Source organism: Trachurus trachurus (genome assembly GCF_905171665.1).
Source record: "Trachurus trachurus genome assembly, chromosome: 8".
Lineage (NCBI taxonomy): Eukaryota > Metazoa > Chordata > Actinopteri > Carangiformes > Carangidae > Trachurus > Trachurus trachurus.
In genome coordinates, this window is record NC_139905.1 from 18,381,029 (window position 1) to 18,395,000 (window position 13,972).

The following is a 13,972-nucleotide window of genomic DNA, read 5'->3' on the forward strand; positions in this document are numbered from 1 at the left end:
TATGTTAAAGTTGTGGTTGGACTGAAGGAGAGTCGGTGCTTGGTGCATACCTTAGGGAAGAATGTGGAAAACTAATTCATAACTTGTTTCAATCTGATATCAAGGCTGGCAATTGAATTTGATGTAGTACCTTTATTTCGCTGAACTGTGGTGCAGGTGGGATTTATCCCTTTTTATTTAATTTTTGTGAATAGGGGAAAATAAAGTTTTTTTCTATTAAGCTTTGAGTCATCGAGTGAATTTTTTGTATTCTGTGTGATCAACTTTGTGTTCATTAATGTGTTTAAGGCTTTAGCCTTAAAGCAGAAGTAAGTGATATATTTATTTATATCACTTCTGCTTTAAAACCTGATTCATTTTAATCAGACAACAATGTAAATTTTTAGACACTTGCTTCCCCTTGACTTCTCCTTTGCCAATGAATTGGTCACATTTTAATATGATTCAGTGCACCCGAGTAAGACATTACTGAGATACCATCTCATTCAAACATAACTCAAATTCATTCTTGTGCATTTATAATGTATATAACATGAGGGGATAATATGAATGCATTCTTTAAGTTGAATGAATATCCATCCAGTAATACAAAAAAAGTGGTACTGGTAAATCAAGAGTAAAAAGTTTGAAGGAATGGAATCAAACCCAGGTTGCCATTATACTTAAGAGGGCCATGCAAGGGATAAATATGTATTTCTGCTGCTGAGCTTAACTTTTTTTTTTTTTTAAATCTTTAATGTTAGTTGATCATATACAAACTTTACACAACTTGCACAAATGCACTGACTCGGCAACACTGAAAAACGGGCAAACAAAAGTTTTGTTTAAGAAAATCTTGAGATCTGGAAATCGAAAATGAATAAATGTTGGCCTTTACATTTAGAATATAATCTGATATCCCTATAATGCTTTATGCTGCTGTCATAAATGTTTGTTATAAATCCTGAGATGAGGAAACCATGGATGTATTATATTATCGGAGGAAACCATAGACATATATACATAGACGCCGCATTGACTGCTGCCTTCCACTAGAGCGACGTGCCTACAGGGCGGCCATCTTGGAACAGGACTACTCACTCCTACAGTGCATTACTTCCATAGAGGTATGATGTAAAAGTGATCATAATTCGCTCAAATGTCAAGCTATTTCACGGGATTTGTTTGTAACAAATGTCAGACATGATAAATATGTAGATCCGGTCTTTATTTAAGGAGTTTTTTTTAAGGGTATATATTATTATATTATAGGCTATTATTATTAGTGTCCTGTGCTGGGCAGCCAGCCAGCCTCCCCTCCAGAGCTCTGACGACACACAAAACACACTTTGCTCGGCACCAGCAACGATGATTGTACCGGTACCGATACTGACGACGGCAACAAATTCACGTGGGCTGCTCTCGGGACACAACCACAACACAGGCAGCAGACAGCTCAGCTGCCCCTCATCAACCGCAGTACCAGCACCACGTAACCGGGCCGTTGCTAGGGACGCCGCTTGTTAAACCGTGCCGGTAGTTTTCTTTTTCAGAGGTAATTTATAGATTAATAACGTCGCATTTTAACCAACATTTTGTCTCTAATGAGTTATTTCAGCAGTAAGCAGCTGTGTAACAGGCGGGATGATGTAGTGAGCTGGTTATTATGAATGGAACCTGGACTCAGAGCTGAGGGGTTCTGTCCGTCCTAGGTTTATTTCACTATATAACAACCTGCTCACAATATATTATCCTTAACTTACATCTGACCTCTGAAAAGTGATTCTACAAGATCTGTTTTTTATGTTCCCCTTATTAACACATCCATATGCGGCACCGAAGTCTGGTATATTTTCCGAAGCTTGTCTGCTGATAACATAGAATTTGTAAAACAAGCATTTTCAAAATATCCAAGCATCCTGTAACATACCTACATGTCTGACGTTTTTAACAAATCAAACCGTTTGGAAATCGGTCCAAAATTCAGCGAATTTGAGGTTGAGGAGTTCCTCTTTTCCCCATAGCTGCATGCACTGCTGCGTCTGTCAGTCCTGTTCCAATATGGCGGCACTGTAGGCACGTCGCTCCACAGCCAATGCGGCGTCTATGTATATATGTCTATGGAGGAAACCATCCATGGAGGAAACGCGGACGGTTCCTATCTCGACGCAGTTTGATGACGAAACCATTCTTCAGCGGAAGTGATGTTTTGAATTTTTTTTGTAGTTCGCCTTGATAACAGCTGATAAGCAGCAGCAGCTATTATCCCCTCACTACATGGTATAGGCTACCGGTCGCACTTTGGTCTGTGTGGAGACGGTGAACTAGTTTTTTTGTTACGCCGACTCGGACGACGATTTATGACCAACGACTGGGTTTGTCAAAGACTAGACTTGTTGTTGTTTTGTTGTTATATTCATGCGTAGCAGAACTTGAAGCTAGCCTACCCTAATCCGCTGTCATTCAGCTGTAGTCACATTTAATCCACCTGAATTTAAAATATATGTGTGAATACAAATCTTTACTGAAAGGACGGTGTTCAGTACAGGTCCTGTCTTCAAGCAGTGTACTGTATGTCTGAATGAATCATTAGTAGGGTGGAGCTGACGCCAAGCTAACAGTCGCTCAAGTTTCACCCAGTATTTTGGGGCACATGTATTGAACCACATACAGAATAGAGGTAGTTTAAAGGGATGTCAGTATAAAGTGCATTAGTTAGGGGTCTTTTGCTGATAGCAGAGCGAGAGGAAGGAGATGTCTGAGGTCAGGGTTAACCCTTGTGAACCGGAGGCAGGGGCTCAGGACGACCAGGGTGGACCATGTCCCGACCCGGTGAAACCTCTGAGCAGTGAAGCATCCAAACCTGACCTGCAGGGGTAAGACTTTAAATCCATCCTCAGTTTAACTGGCTGCTCCTCATAAGACGAATACGTAAAGTCACCTTGGTCTTCTTCATACATCCCCTTCAGTCTCCTGCCTGCTGGTCAGCCGTCCTCCTCAGCAGACGTCAGCCCCTCACTTTCAGCCGAGGCGAGTGGCCTGCTGTCTTTACCGTGGGAGATGGTCACCCACATTGCTTCACACCTTCCTGCTCAGTGTGTCATCACTGTACTGCCAAAGGTACGTTGTAAAGATGCATCGACCATCACTTCCAGACATTGTCAAAGATTTCTCCTCATCTAATCTCCAGGCTTATTTGTTGTTGACGGTTACTGTTTTTTACTTTGGCTCAACTATCATCACATATAAAGCAAAATATAGATTTCCTAAATGTTCCTCTCTTAATTAAAATGCACACTGCAGAGTTTTATCATAAACAAACTGATCTTGGTGTTGTGTTATTAAAATGAATCGAGGTTGAACTTATGTGTTGCTTTTATTTTAATTTCAACAGCAAGCAGTTCTTTTCCCCTGCTTTTGTCTAAGCTGTCTTCCGGTGAATCATCACCAATTGTCGATTGTTGCAATAGTGTGAAACCCGTGGCAGGACCGTGTATCATGCATGTATTTCCTTGTCTGAGATAAACAAACAATAAGTCAGATACTTGATAGGGAAACTGAGGTTTCTCAGATTTTTCCCTGTTAAAAGGGTTTTCCATGGAGTTTTTCCTCAGTCGATGTGAGGGTCTAAGGGCAGAGGATGTTGTTATGATGCCATGTATAGCTGTTTGTAAAAACGGGCTATACAAATAAAATTGCCTTGCCTTGCCTTTATGTGAGGCTTTATAGCTCTTGCAGAGGTTGACATTTCTCTTGAATCCCTGTTTGAACTCTTTCTAGGTGTGTCAAGCGCTGGGTAACGTGGGAAAAGACAGCAACGCTTGGCAGCTCCGAGCACGCAGACTAATTGGACACAAAGCTGTCTTTCCAGTGGGGCCAAGGGAGGACTTTGATTGGCCCAATGCTTGTCTGGAGTTGGAGCAGCTGATAGGCTGCTGGACGGGCCAAGCTGAGCTCTTAGCCAGACAGACCCAAGCAGATGATGAAGTAAGGGACCAAATGAGGCCACAGGATGATGATCCAGGTGCAGAGGCACAGGAGGATGGAAGAGAGGGTGAAGTGGATGGTGTGGGAGTGGCAGGACAGGAGGCTGCGTATGGTGCTGATGAAGGGATGGAGCTGGCAATAGAAGGGGCGGAGGATGGCGAAATCCAGCCCGTTGAAGGTGAGGACCAACTGGCAAGATTGAGAGAGGAGATGGAAGAGAGACTGGAGCATGATGCGCCAGCACTAATGGCAGAAGATGGTGCTGTTAATCACCAAGACCCCAGGAATCTGGGTAATGGCAGACAGGTGGAGATGGAGCAATCTCCACCAGCCAGAAGTCCGAGCCCACCTCCGGCGCTGGAGTGCTTGACGCTACCCTCTGACCACATTGCCCCGGTCAACTCAGTCCTCCTCCTTGGGGGAGAGGGGACCGTTTGTGCCACTGGCTCCAGGGACTGGAGTGTTAAACTGTGGGATCTGCAGGCAGGTCCTAATGGGACGCTGCTGCACACGTTGCAAAGGCAGGGCGAGCTGAGCAGCCACAGGGGCTGGGTCTGGTGTCTGGCGTCGCGGGAGAATCTGCTGGTTTCAGGGGGCTTCGACAGCACAGTGAGGCTATGGGACCTCCAGGCAGGCGGCGCGGGCAGTGGCCTGATCAGGGCTGGGGGTGCCGTCCTGTGCCTGTCCTGCCAGACGGATGTGTTGCTGGCTGGGACATTTGACAAGAAGATCAGCATGTACGACACCAGAGGTGAGGGGGGTTTAAACGTACACATCTGGCAAATAGATTATAGCAACAAACCGCCGAGGTTGACGATGTCGTGATTTTATCTACAGCTGCTGAACCCTTGGTGAAAAGCATCAGTCTCCATGGTAAGCCTGTGATGTGCCTAGCTGCAGATGACAAGTACATCATCTCTGGAAGCAAAGACTGCACTGTTGCCGTCTACGACCGCAGGGCAGACAAAGGCTTGAAGAAAATCCGGGTAGAGGCTGCAAACAAACACACACACACACACACACACACAGTTAATGTTTGCATGCATGTGCTGTATATGTTGAGGTGCACCGAGACTGACTCCAAACCAATCTGTCCACTTCTAGCTGAATTCTTACCTGCTGTCCATGAGCTACAGCGGCAATGAGGTGTGGGCGGGAGACAACGGTGGCAAGCTCCGCTCATTTTCTATGCAAACAGGGACCTTAAAACCCCTGTCCAAATTCGATGTGGGACACACAGCACTGGTCACTGGCATCCACAGGTCCCCTGGAAGCCTCTACACCTGTTCATCTGATCACACTGTCAAGGTAGGAAGAGGCTATTTTGTGGCTGCTTTTTGTCTATTTAAGTAACTCTGCTAATGAGTTACCATTTCAATTTCTTGTCTGTATTGCAGGTCCACATCCCTTGTTCACCTCCAAGGACGTTATGCACACTTCATCATCAAGCTGGAGTCAATGGGGTTAGTGCTTTACAACACATCTTCCATTTTTCTCCTCGTGTTTTCACGCTCTCACACATATCTCTTCTGTCTCTGTTTTCATCTGTCAGCTGAGTGTGGAGGCTGGCGTCCTGGCTGTAGCCTCAGGGGATGTGTACGCAGAAGTCTGGAGGCCCAGAAAATGAGGGAGCAACACCTTAAACCATCTATTGTGGCTAGATCTGAAAACCAGGAGGGGAAATTACCTGAAAACCCTTTCAACACAACACCATACTTGATCCTTCAGCAGGTTGGAATTGAGAGTAAATTGAGTACACAACTGCAAGTGCACAGCTGACATAAAAGGACAAAAGGAAATGTCTCCCTTGACTTTCAGGCTGGATGGATAACATACATGCACTCAAAGTGTTCAGAAATCACAGAAATTGTCGAATTGGCAAACCAAATTAATCATAACTAATGCAAATAACAAAAAAAAGTTTAACAATTTTAGAACAAGGAATCAAGATAATGTGACACTTACTGAAAGCACTCCAAGAGAAATGTAAGATCAACAAATATGATGATGATGATTTATGAAAAGGTAAGACTCGGAAGGAAAGACATGTGCTACATATGGCCAAACAAATGATTTTATTTAAGCACACCTCCAAAACGTGTGAAACTAGTGTTTTCAGAAATCCGCTCTAGCAGTGGCATTGTTATTGTTTTACAGAGTAGAGTTGGTTTGCAAAGTTTCTTGTCACTTGCCAAACTCTCTCAACCAGATTTCTTTCTTTGTCCTTGTTTTATTCCATTGAGATTTTACTACAAACTACAAACATGCAACACAGTCAACATATTTATTTTGTGCCAGTACTGAAAGCTTAAAAAAACCAAACACTTCGCGTCCAGCTGTCCTGTCTATCTCTCACTGTCTCTCTACAATAAAGACATATAGAATAGCCAAAAAGAGAGGACTTTAAAGCAGAGGTTTTCAAAGTGTAAGGTGTGCCTCCTTGTCAAGAGAACCTCACAGGAGGTGCAGTGCAAGAAAAAAATAAATGGACTAAATAATTTCATAAAATGTGGATAGTTTAAAATCGGTGGATTTTTTCCCCTGGTGAGCTGAAAACAGAAAGATCAATCTATGTTTTTGTGTGTTGCACAACATTAACTGTCTTTATGTTCTCTGTAAGAGGGGGTTTCACTTTCCCACACTTTGAAATATCCCAGGTCAATTCCAGCAGTGTGGAATATACACATTTATAAGGATTATAGTAGTTACATGCTCGCAAGTTGACTGAATCCGTTACATTGACCATTTAACAAACATTTGTTACCCTTCATGTACACTGAATACTATCCATGCTCTCTGTGACACACTGATTGTATTTGTACAGCTATTTATATGAACACAGTCAGCAGTGCTAGTTTTTTTTTTGTACGTATTATCTGCAAATGCCTTGTGTGCTTGTGTGTCTTTTCAGTGTGCTAGTTGTATGGATAAATGTAACCATAAATTATTTGCACAATACTTGATATATGCATATGTTGAAACTCACTGAAAGACAAGATGTCATTAAATGGCCTAGTGTCTGAATTGTTGGTGGGGATTTGTTCACTGCCCTTACGGAGCAGGTTACCTGGCTTAACTCCATCTAAGCAGCCTCCAGTTACCAAGTTCATTCCTCACTGGTGTAAATTTTAAGGGGCATGTAAGTTAATTATTGTGTAAACAAATTAATTTAGACAATTCTGTGGTATATATGCCTGAAAGAAAAGCTCACTTGTGACAGATTAACTGCTGAGTGAGTTACGCATTTGACAGGAGAAAATCTGTGTTCGCATCTTCAGATATGATGTGTGGATCGCATGGCGATCCGTTGATGTTGGTCATCTGTACTCAGGACTGTCACAGCAGCACACAGGTCTTCTTGTCTTTGAAAGGATTGGATGAGGCAGCGATGCCGGTGAGCAGAGGGTCGCTGCGCCTGTGTTCCTGACAGTACTGGACCAAGTCTGCTGCTGTCAGGGAGATCTGCAGGGACAAAGGTGGACGGGACGGCAATTGAATATTGTAATACTTGAAAAAAATGAAATGCTCAGTGGACAACGGCTGTTGAGACAGACAAGGGGTGTGTTACTACTTTTCATACATCCTGATCTATTAAAATATCAGAGAATTGAAGATAAAGATGCTGTCATGCATGTAATGAACAGGTGATTAAGTTTCTTACATACCTTGATTCTCTCCATGCCTGCCTCCACCCGAAGTTGGTCCACCAGTTTTTGTGTCTGAACAACGCTGTTGCTGCTGCTACACATCTTTCCTGACATTCCCCTCGATAATAAAGACTCGGCACAAATCCAAGTTTTTTGCACTTGGTATCCTTCCTCAACACTAAAGGCAGTGTTTTTACCTGATCCAAAAGTGTTAGCTCAGGTTGTGCAGGGCTGTCTGGTCAGACAAGCTCCTGATTTCCCTTTTTGACCTGCATCCCCCCTTTTTATTCACTGTTGTGGGCAGTTCAAAGGCTCTGTGATATGAAAGGTCATACAACACAGTGCTGGAAAGGTCACAAACATCACACATCACTTCACAGCCACTGCTGATGAAAAGATTATTGGCTAAGGTATGCTGTCTGAAAAAGGACTGTATCAGAAAGGCTGGGCATTTGAGGCCTTTATTAATTTGGTTAAACGTGTTGTTCGTGGCTAGAAGCAAATGTTGTTGAGAATGACTAGTTGGGTATACATGTATTTACCTACTAACCCTAATCAGTGCAGACTGGAGGGTGGTAGGTAGTTACTGAGTATTTTGTTTTTATATGTGCAATAACAATTGTTTGTTTTTTCTTCTGTTTTATACCCTACCTCAAAACATAATTTAAAATGTTTTGCACCATTAATCTGTAGTAACAGCCACTCCAGCTCAAAACGTCTGAGTGTTAAAAGCGTCACACAGTGGTCATCATATGGAGACACATGTAAGTACAATTTACTTAATTTAATACTTCTAGAAGTTTGCATGCTCTCCCCCCCCCCGTCCCCCCCCCCTCCAAATATTTTTATTGATATTTTCCAACAAAATGACATATAGTGGTATCAAACAGTGTGGGGAAAAAGACATGTAGTTTGCATGATCTTTTTATACGTATATGTAAATCAACTGCCATATTGATCTGATTCATAGACGCTTATTCTGAATGTTTTTCAGATTAAACATTACATTTTAGTTAAAAAAAATGTTTTAAATAAAATTGTTAAAGTTTTTGTCGGAATAGGACAAAATATATTATCTAAAGAACTGACACACTTTAACAAATGACTGAACATAATCTCCAGATTTTATTCAGATGTACTGTTCGGATTTGGAGCAGAAAGGCGGGTTGATTAAATTTGTCCCTTCGCACTTTCCGTAGTGGGCGCTAGCTTGCTACAAGGTACTCGTGCTATGTTTACAGGGATACAAATCTTGGAAACCGTCTGTGACAGCTGTTTCTTACTTAACCACCTAACATCTCTTCGCGGATAGGTACGTTGTCTTATCTGTGTCCAAATGTTTGGTCCTCACTGAAGTTCATCGGTACAGTTAGGACAGAGCCGGCTCAGTTAGCGCCACATGGACTCCTCTGCGTGTGTCGCTAAAGTTATTCTGCACAACACAAAAACACAATATGCGTCACTACTCCCAAAGTATTTTTATTTATTTATTTATTTATTTATTTATTTTATTTAGCAGTTTTACAGTTTAATTCAAACGATAGACTGATAATTTGACACTAAATGTGTCTCGTATAGTCGTAAGACTGTGGTAGGATATTAGTGGCCTTCCAGCTAACGTTAAAATAATTCACTAATTAAGATACCGTACTTCCTCTGGTTTATCTCTCTTGCCCAGAGGTCTTCTGCAGTGTCTGTCTCTCATAATGCTTGGTGAAAACTTTCAGTGTTATTGTTTTTATATGTTGTGCTAATATTGTTATGTCAGGTCTAAGTGTTGTTCAGCTGCTAATTACGTCACGTGTTGTCTGTCAGAGCTGCTCTCTGCATCATCACTGCTCCACTGATAACAACCAGATCAATAAATTGTTCTTGTTGTCTCTGCAGAAGAGATGGCACACCCTGTCCCATCTGTTGCCATGGAGGCTGTCCTCAAGCCCAGCTGTGAGCTCCCAGAGGACATGCCGAAGATCAAGGGCTACGACTTCAACCAGGGGGTAAATCTGCAGGCAGTGCTGAGGTCCTACCTCACCACAGGCTTCCAGGCCAGCAGCTTGGGCTTGGCCATCCAGGAGATCAACCACATGGTGAGGGGAAGTTATCTGCCATTAAAGGCCTTGCTTTCTTTTGCCACAATGTGAGACAAACTAACCCATTGAATAATACATATTCAATAACTCCTGATGACTTTGCTAGTCTACATTTTTGACCATAGTTCCCTCATCGCCCACAGATAGAGAAGCGCCTTGAACCAGTGGAGGCAGATGAAGGGAATGAGAATAAAGAGTCGGATGAGTCCTCCAACAAGTCGGGCTGCACCATCTTCCTGGGTTACACCTCCAACCTCATCAGCTCTGGAGTCAGGGAGAGCATCCGATACCTGGCAGAGCACAAAATGGTACAAATCTATACCAAGTACTAATCTAACAATAACAACTTCTGCTCTAATCAGTTAGGTTTCCACTGTAACATCTATGTGGGTTTTGACAGGTCAGGTGGGCTGTGTTGATTTAACAGAATCTGCTTTGTCTCTCTTTGAAAGGTGGATGTCATTGTGACCACAGCTGGAGGCATTGAGGAGGATTTGATCAAGTGTCTGGCTCACACATATTTGGGAGACTTCAGCCTGCCTGGCAAGGAGCTCCGTCTGAGAGGGATTAACAGGTTGGCAACTGTGGCAGCATCCCTTCTTAATTATTCTGTATCAATAGAGAATGTGAAGCTGACGTCACGCCGCTTTGCGTTGTGCGACGTCGCCGACTCGGCGCCATCTTTGGAGGAACGCAAATGTAAACAGAGAGTGGGGACTGGATTCAAGACCCAGATTTACTCCCTCCACTGACTTATCCAGACATCGTGAACTATCTCGTTTTTGGTATTAGTGCATATACTACTGTGGCATTTTTTTACGCAGCAGCTGTCCCACCATGATTACTTTTAAGCGACTTTGGGGAACTTTTTTTAGGGAGACGAGCAAGTGTTTACATTCGCGATCCTCCAAAGATGGCGCCCAACGTCCCACGGCGTGACGTAACTTCACATTCTCTATAGCAGACGTGTTATGTGTATGTTAATCGAACCAAGCTTGGACCTAACTTGCATATCAGATCCCGGCTTGTTTTATTTATCTTTGTTTCTTTCCATCTCTCTGCCCTCACTCCATGTAGAATAGGAAACCTATTGGTGCCCAATGATAACTACTGTAAGTTTGAAGACTGGCTGATGCCCATCCTGGACCAGATGTTGCTCGAGCAGAAGACAGAGGTGTGTCTCTCTGTGCAGTTAGTTTTTTTTTTTCTTGCACTCCAAACTGTTAATAGGTGTAGTTGAAGTTTTTACTACTTATGTTAAACAGTTGGGATGTTCCAGATTTGACTCATGTCAGACATCATGTAACCTTTCTTTTTTCAGGGCACTCATTGGACTCCCTCCAAAATGATCCATCGGCTTGGCAAGGAGATCAATAATACTGACTCTGTCTATTACTGGGCATACAAGGTCGGTCCTGATGTATCCTGCTAATGCACCATGCATCATATGGACAAACTGTCAGGATGAGTAGCTGATGCACTATGAAAACCAGTCAGTAAATTTGCAGTGGTTTTCTGTTTTTCAGAATAACATCCCAGTGTTCAGTCCTGCGCTGACAGACGGCTCTCTGGGCGACATGATCTACTTCCACTCTTATAAAAACCCTGGTTTTGTGTTGGACATAGTCGAAGGTAAAAACCAACATTGCTGTTTCTTAACAAGATCACCACAGATCTCTTTGCTGATCATATCTGGACTCTCTATGATGAACATGGTTGACTTTGTTTCAGACATCCGCAAGTTGAACAGCCAGGCGGTGTTTGCCAAAAGAACGGGAATGATCATCCTGGGAGGAGGGCTGGTCAAACATCACATAGCCAATGCTAATCTCATGGTAACTTTCTACTCTGAGCTTTCATCACCTTTTGAATACGACTATGTAAAATTATGTGTTTTATTTGCTTTAATTGCTTATATCTTGAAGATTTATTATGTAAATATTGATCTTATAAAAACATGCCTTGTTACAGTACTCCACATTAGCCGTATTAAGTAGTAAAAAGTAGTTCCTCTTCCAAAAAGTATAATGCTACACAAATGTTAATACTTTTATTAGTCTTTTTAATTCCAGTAGTAGTAGAGCAGTTATATGGATTGTTTTCCTAAGTCACGAGTACTTTTGATAATTGTAAAAAAGAAAATTCTGGAGTGTTCCTATATTGCAGTATTACTGCAGTAAAGGATCTGCTTACAACTTTCGCCAGTGTTGGCCATTAAAGTTTTACACAAAGTTGTGCAAAACTATGTTTTAAGTTAGGAAAAATGTTGTTGTCCGCTCTGTGTTTACAGAAGCCAGGATTTGGTGTTGATGATAATCTTTTTTTTTTTGATGACGATCGTTGATTATAGATGGACATTACATAGTGTACAGTCACAATACATAATACCCCTTTTAAAATGGAGATTGCAAAGCAAACATCCTTACAAACCAAATACTGACTTAATCTCCTCTGTCTCCTTCCAGAGGAATGGAGCCGACTATTCGGTGTATGTCAACACGGGTCAGGAGTTTGATGGCTCTGACTCTGGGGCCAGACCCGATGAGGCCGTATCCTGGGGCAAGATCAGAACAGATGCAAAACCTGTCAAGGTAACAATATTTATTCCTGCAGTGTTGGCTAGGATCATACTAATTCCCTTAATTACAATTAGTTATTTTGAGATGTCTTCATGTCTTCTGCTTCACTTTTCATATATTTCCAAGATGCCTTTTGACAGTACTCAAATAAAATACCAAAACTGTCTCCAGAGCAGTTTTCTACACCCTAGACATAAAATCTTATATTAGTTGTGGATACTTGACAAGATGTTTTCTGTTTGTAGCATTTAACTACTGGAAATTTCACAATGTTTTTTTTCATTGAAATTAATTTCATGGGAATAAATGCGTGTTATATAACTCGACAGAGCTGGTAACCAGGTGAAAAGGCTGAGTTGTCTGAGAAATGTCCGTCACACAAGCATGTGAGCTGTAACCATGAGTTGTAGTCCACGCTTTAGCCTCATGGTGGCAGTGTCTGCACAACATTTGATCTGAGGGTGTAGTGTGGCATCTGAGGACCTCCACAGAAATATGAAAACTAAGGGCTGGCTTCTGCTAAGGGTAGTTAGCATGTAGCATGATGCAAATGTACTAGTATTTCAAAGGGATGACACACTGCTTTGCTGTTTATTCCCAGGTGTACGCAGATGCCTCCTTGGTCTTCCCTCTAATTGTGGCCGAAACCTTCGCACTCCATGCCGACAAGCTGACCGCTGGCAAGAGAGCAGATTAAAAAAGTTGCCTCCTTAAATGCTCTGTTAGAAACAACAACCAGCTTTGCTGCTCTGGTTCTCCCTTTTGTTTGTCTAATTGAACATATGAGTTTGATCTAATGAACCTTTCCATAGAAAATACTTGGTTGTTACTTGGCAACTTTAAGAGGCAGCATTGTGATGTGTTCAAACACACAATGCTGCAATTCAACTTCTTACTGAATGGGAAGCGCTGAGGGTTTCCTGTCTTAATGCTTTCCATATCAATATTTACTTGTTTATACAAGTACAGTTTTTTTCCCTCTCTATCCTGCCTGGCTGGGATTGCATGGGTAGCATGCACCAAAGATACCGCAGAGAATGCATCAGGTTTTAGCCGCAGCGTGTGGGTGTGTGTGTGTGTATGCATGTGTGTGTGAGGTGGGTGTAATTTATTTCAGTTTACCTGTGGGATCAGTTGAACGTTACTTTATAGCTTCATAGATTTTATACTGTCTTAATCTTTCATTCACTGTTCCAGGAGTAAAGATGTGCCTGTAAAGCAAAATAAATCTTTAAATATTCATTTCTCCCTGTTTTTCATCTTAATGGACAATTACAAATAGTCTTTGTGCTGCAAGTGTGTGTGAGAAGGCCACAAGGGGTTCATCATGGGACACTTTGTTTCACATGACTACATTAGTGATCTTTGTGTTATAAAAGGATTTAAAAGTGATTGCATTACAAGGCAGTGCTGTCTTATGATGAGAAATAATATTTATATTATTAAATAAAATTAGGTAATATAATATATTATTTACATGTAAAATTAAAAACACCTCAGAATACAATACTGTCTGGAATTACACAGTCACTAAATGAATGTAAACATGGTTTTGTATCATTAAAAACACATTGTATGTCAGAACAGCTGCAGGATGCAGTAGAAGAAGAAGGCAGAACTCATCACCGTGTTTCTGATGCTGCAGCCAGAGTCTGAAGAAAAAACAAAAGCAAAAGTTGTAAGCATCCCC

The 13,972-nt window shown here is 42.0% G+C and overlaps 3 protein-coding genes across 4 annotated transcripts; 2 read left to right on the forward strand and 1 right to left on the reverse strand.

The window, feature by feature from the left end:
* Positions 1-2,231: 2,231 nt before the first annotated feature.
* Positions 2,232-6,723, forward strand: fbxw9 (F-box and WD repeat domain containing 9). Its single transcript, XM_083976657.1, has 7 exons — positions 2,232-2,855; positions 2,949-3,099; positions 3,760-4,717; positions 4,804-4,952; positions 5,071-5,274; positions 5,364-5,429; positions 5,519-6,723. The coding sequence occupies exons 1-7, from the start codon at positions 2,734-2,736 to the stop codon at positions 5,591-5,593; spliced, it is 1,725 nt and encodes a 574-aa protein (XP_083832783.1). The 5' UTR covers positions 2,232-2,733; the 3' UTR covers positions 5,594-6,723.
* A 579-nt stretch (positions 6,724-7,302) lies between these two features.
* LOC310989885 (guanine nucleotide-binding protein G(I)/G(S)/G(O) subunit gamma-7-like) lies at positions 7,303-7,727 on the reverse strand (the record flags this gene model as incomplete). The annotated part of the gene is made up of 2 exons (XM_083977038.1): positions 7,303-7,428; positions 7,632-7,727. The coding sequence occupies 2 exons, from the start codon at positions 7,725-7,727 to the stop codon at positions 7,303-7,305; spliced, it is 222 nt and encodes a 73-aa protein (XP_083833164.1).
* Positions 7,728-8,799: 1,072 nt separating this feature from the next.
* dhps (deoxyhypusine synthase) lies at positions 8,800-13,522 on the forward strand. 2 transcript variants are annotated; one of them, XM_083977204.1, is made up of 10 exons: positions 8,800-8,925; positions 9,501-9,700; positions 9,847-10,011; positions 10,156-10,277; positions 10,781-10,877; positions 11,025-11,111; positions 11,230-11,335; positions 11,435-11,538; positions 12,169-12,294; positions 12,884-13,522. In XM_083977204.1, exons 2-10 carry the CDS (start codon positions 9,506-9,508, stop codon positions 12,977-12,979), a joined length of 1,098 nt encoding a protein of 365 aa, XP_083833330.1. In that variant the 5' UTR covers positions 8,800-8,925; positions 9,501-9,505; the 3' UTR covers positions 12,980-13,522. The 2 variants fall into 2 exon arrangements, with proteins under 2 accessions (XP_083833330.1, XP_083833329.1); XM_083977203.1 differs by having other exon boundaries at positions 11,230-11,538.
* The last annotated feature ends 450 nt before the right edge of the window (positions 13,523-13,972 follow it).

Coding starts and splice junctions, on each gene's coding strand:
- fbxw9 (XM_083976657.1), top strand. CDS start 2,734: ATGTCTGAGGTCAGGGTTAACCCTTGTGAACCGGAGGCAGGGGCTCAG. Junction 4,718..4,803: donor CAGCATGTACGACACCAGAG/GTGAGGGGGGTT, acceptor TTTTATCTACAG/CTGCTGAACCCTTGGTGAAA. Junction 5,430..5,518: donor ATCAAGCTGGAGTCAATGGG/GTTAGTGCTTTA, acceptor TTCATCTGTCAG/CTGAGTGTGGAGGCTGGCGT.
- dhps (XM_083977203.1), top strand. CDS start 9,506: ATGGCACACCCTGTCCCATCTGTTGCCATGGAGGCTGTCCTCAAGCCC. Junction 11,112..11,229: donor TCTATTACTGGGCATACAAG/GTCGGTCCTGAT, acceptor TCTGTTTTTCAG/AATAACATCCCAGTGTTCAG. Junction 11,539..12,168: donor TAGCCAATGCTAATCTCATG/GTAACTTTCTAC, acceptor GTCTCCTTCCAG/AGGAATGGAGCCGACTATTC.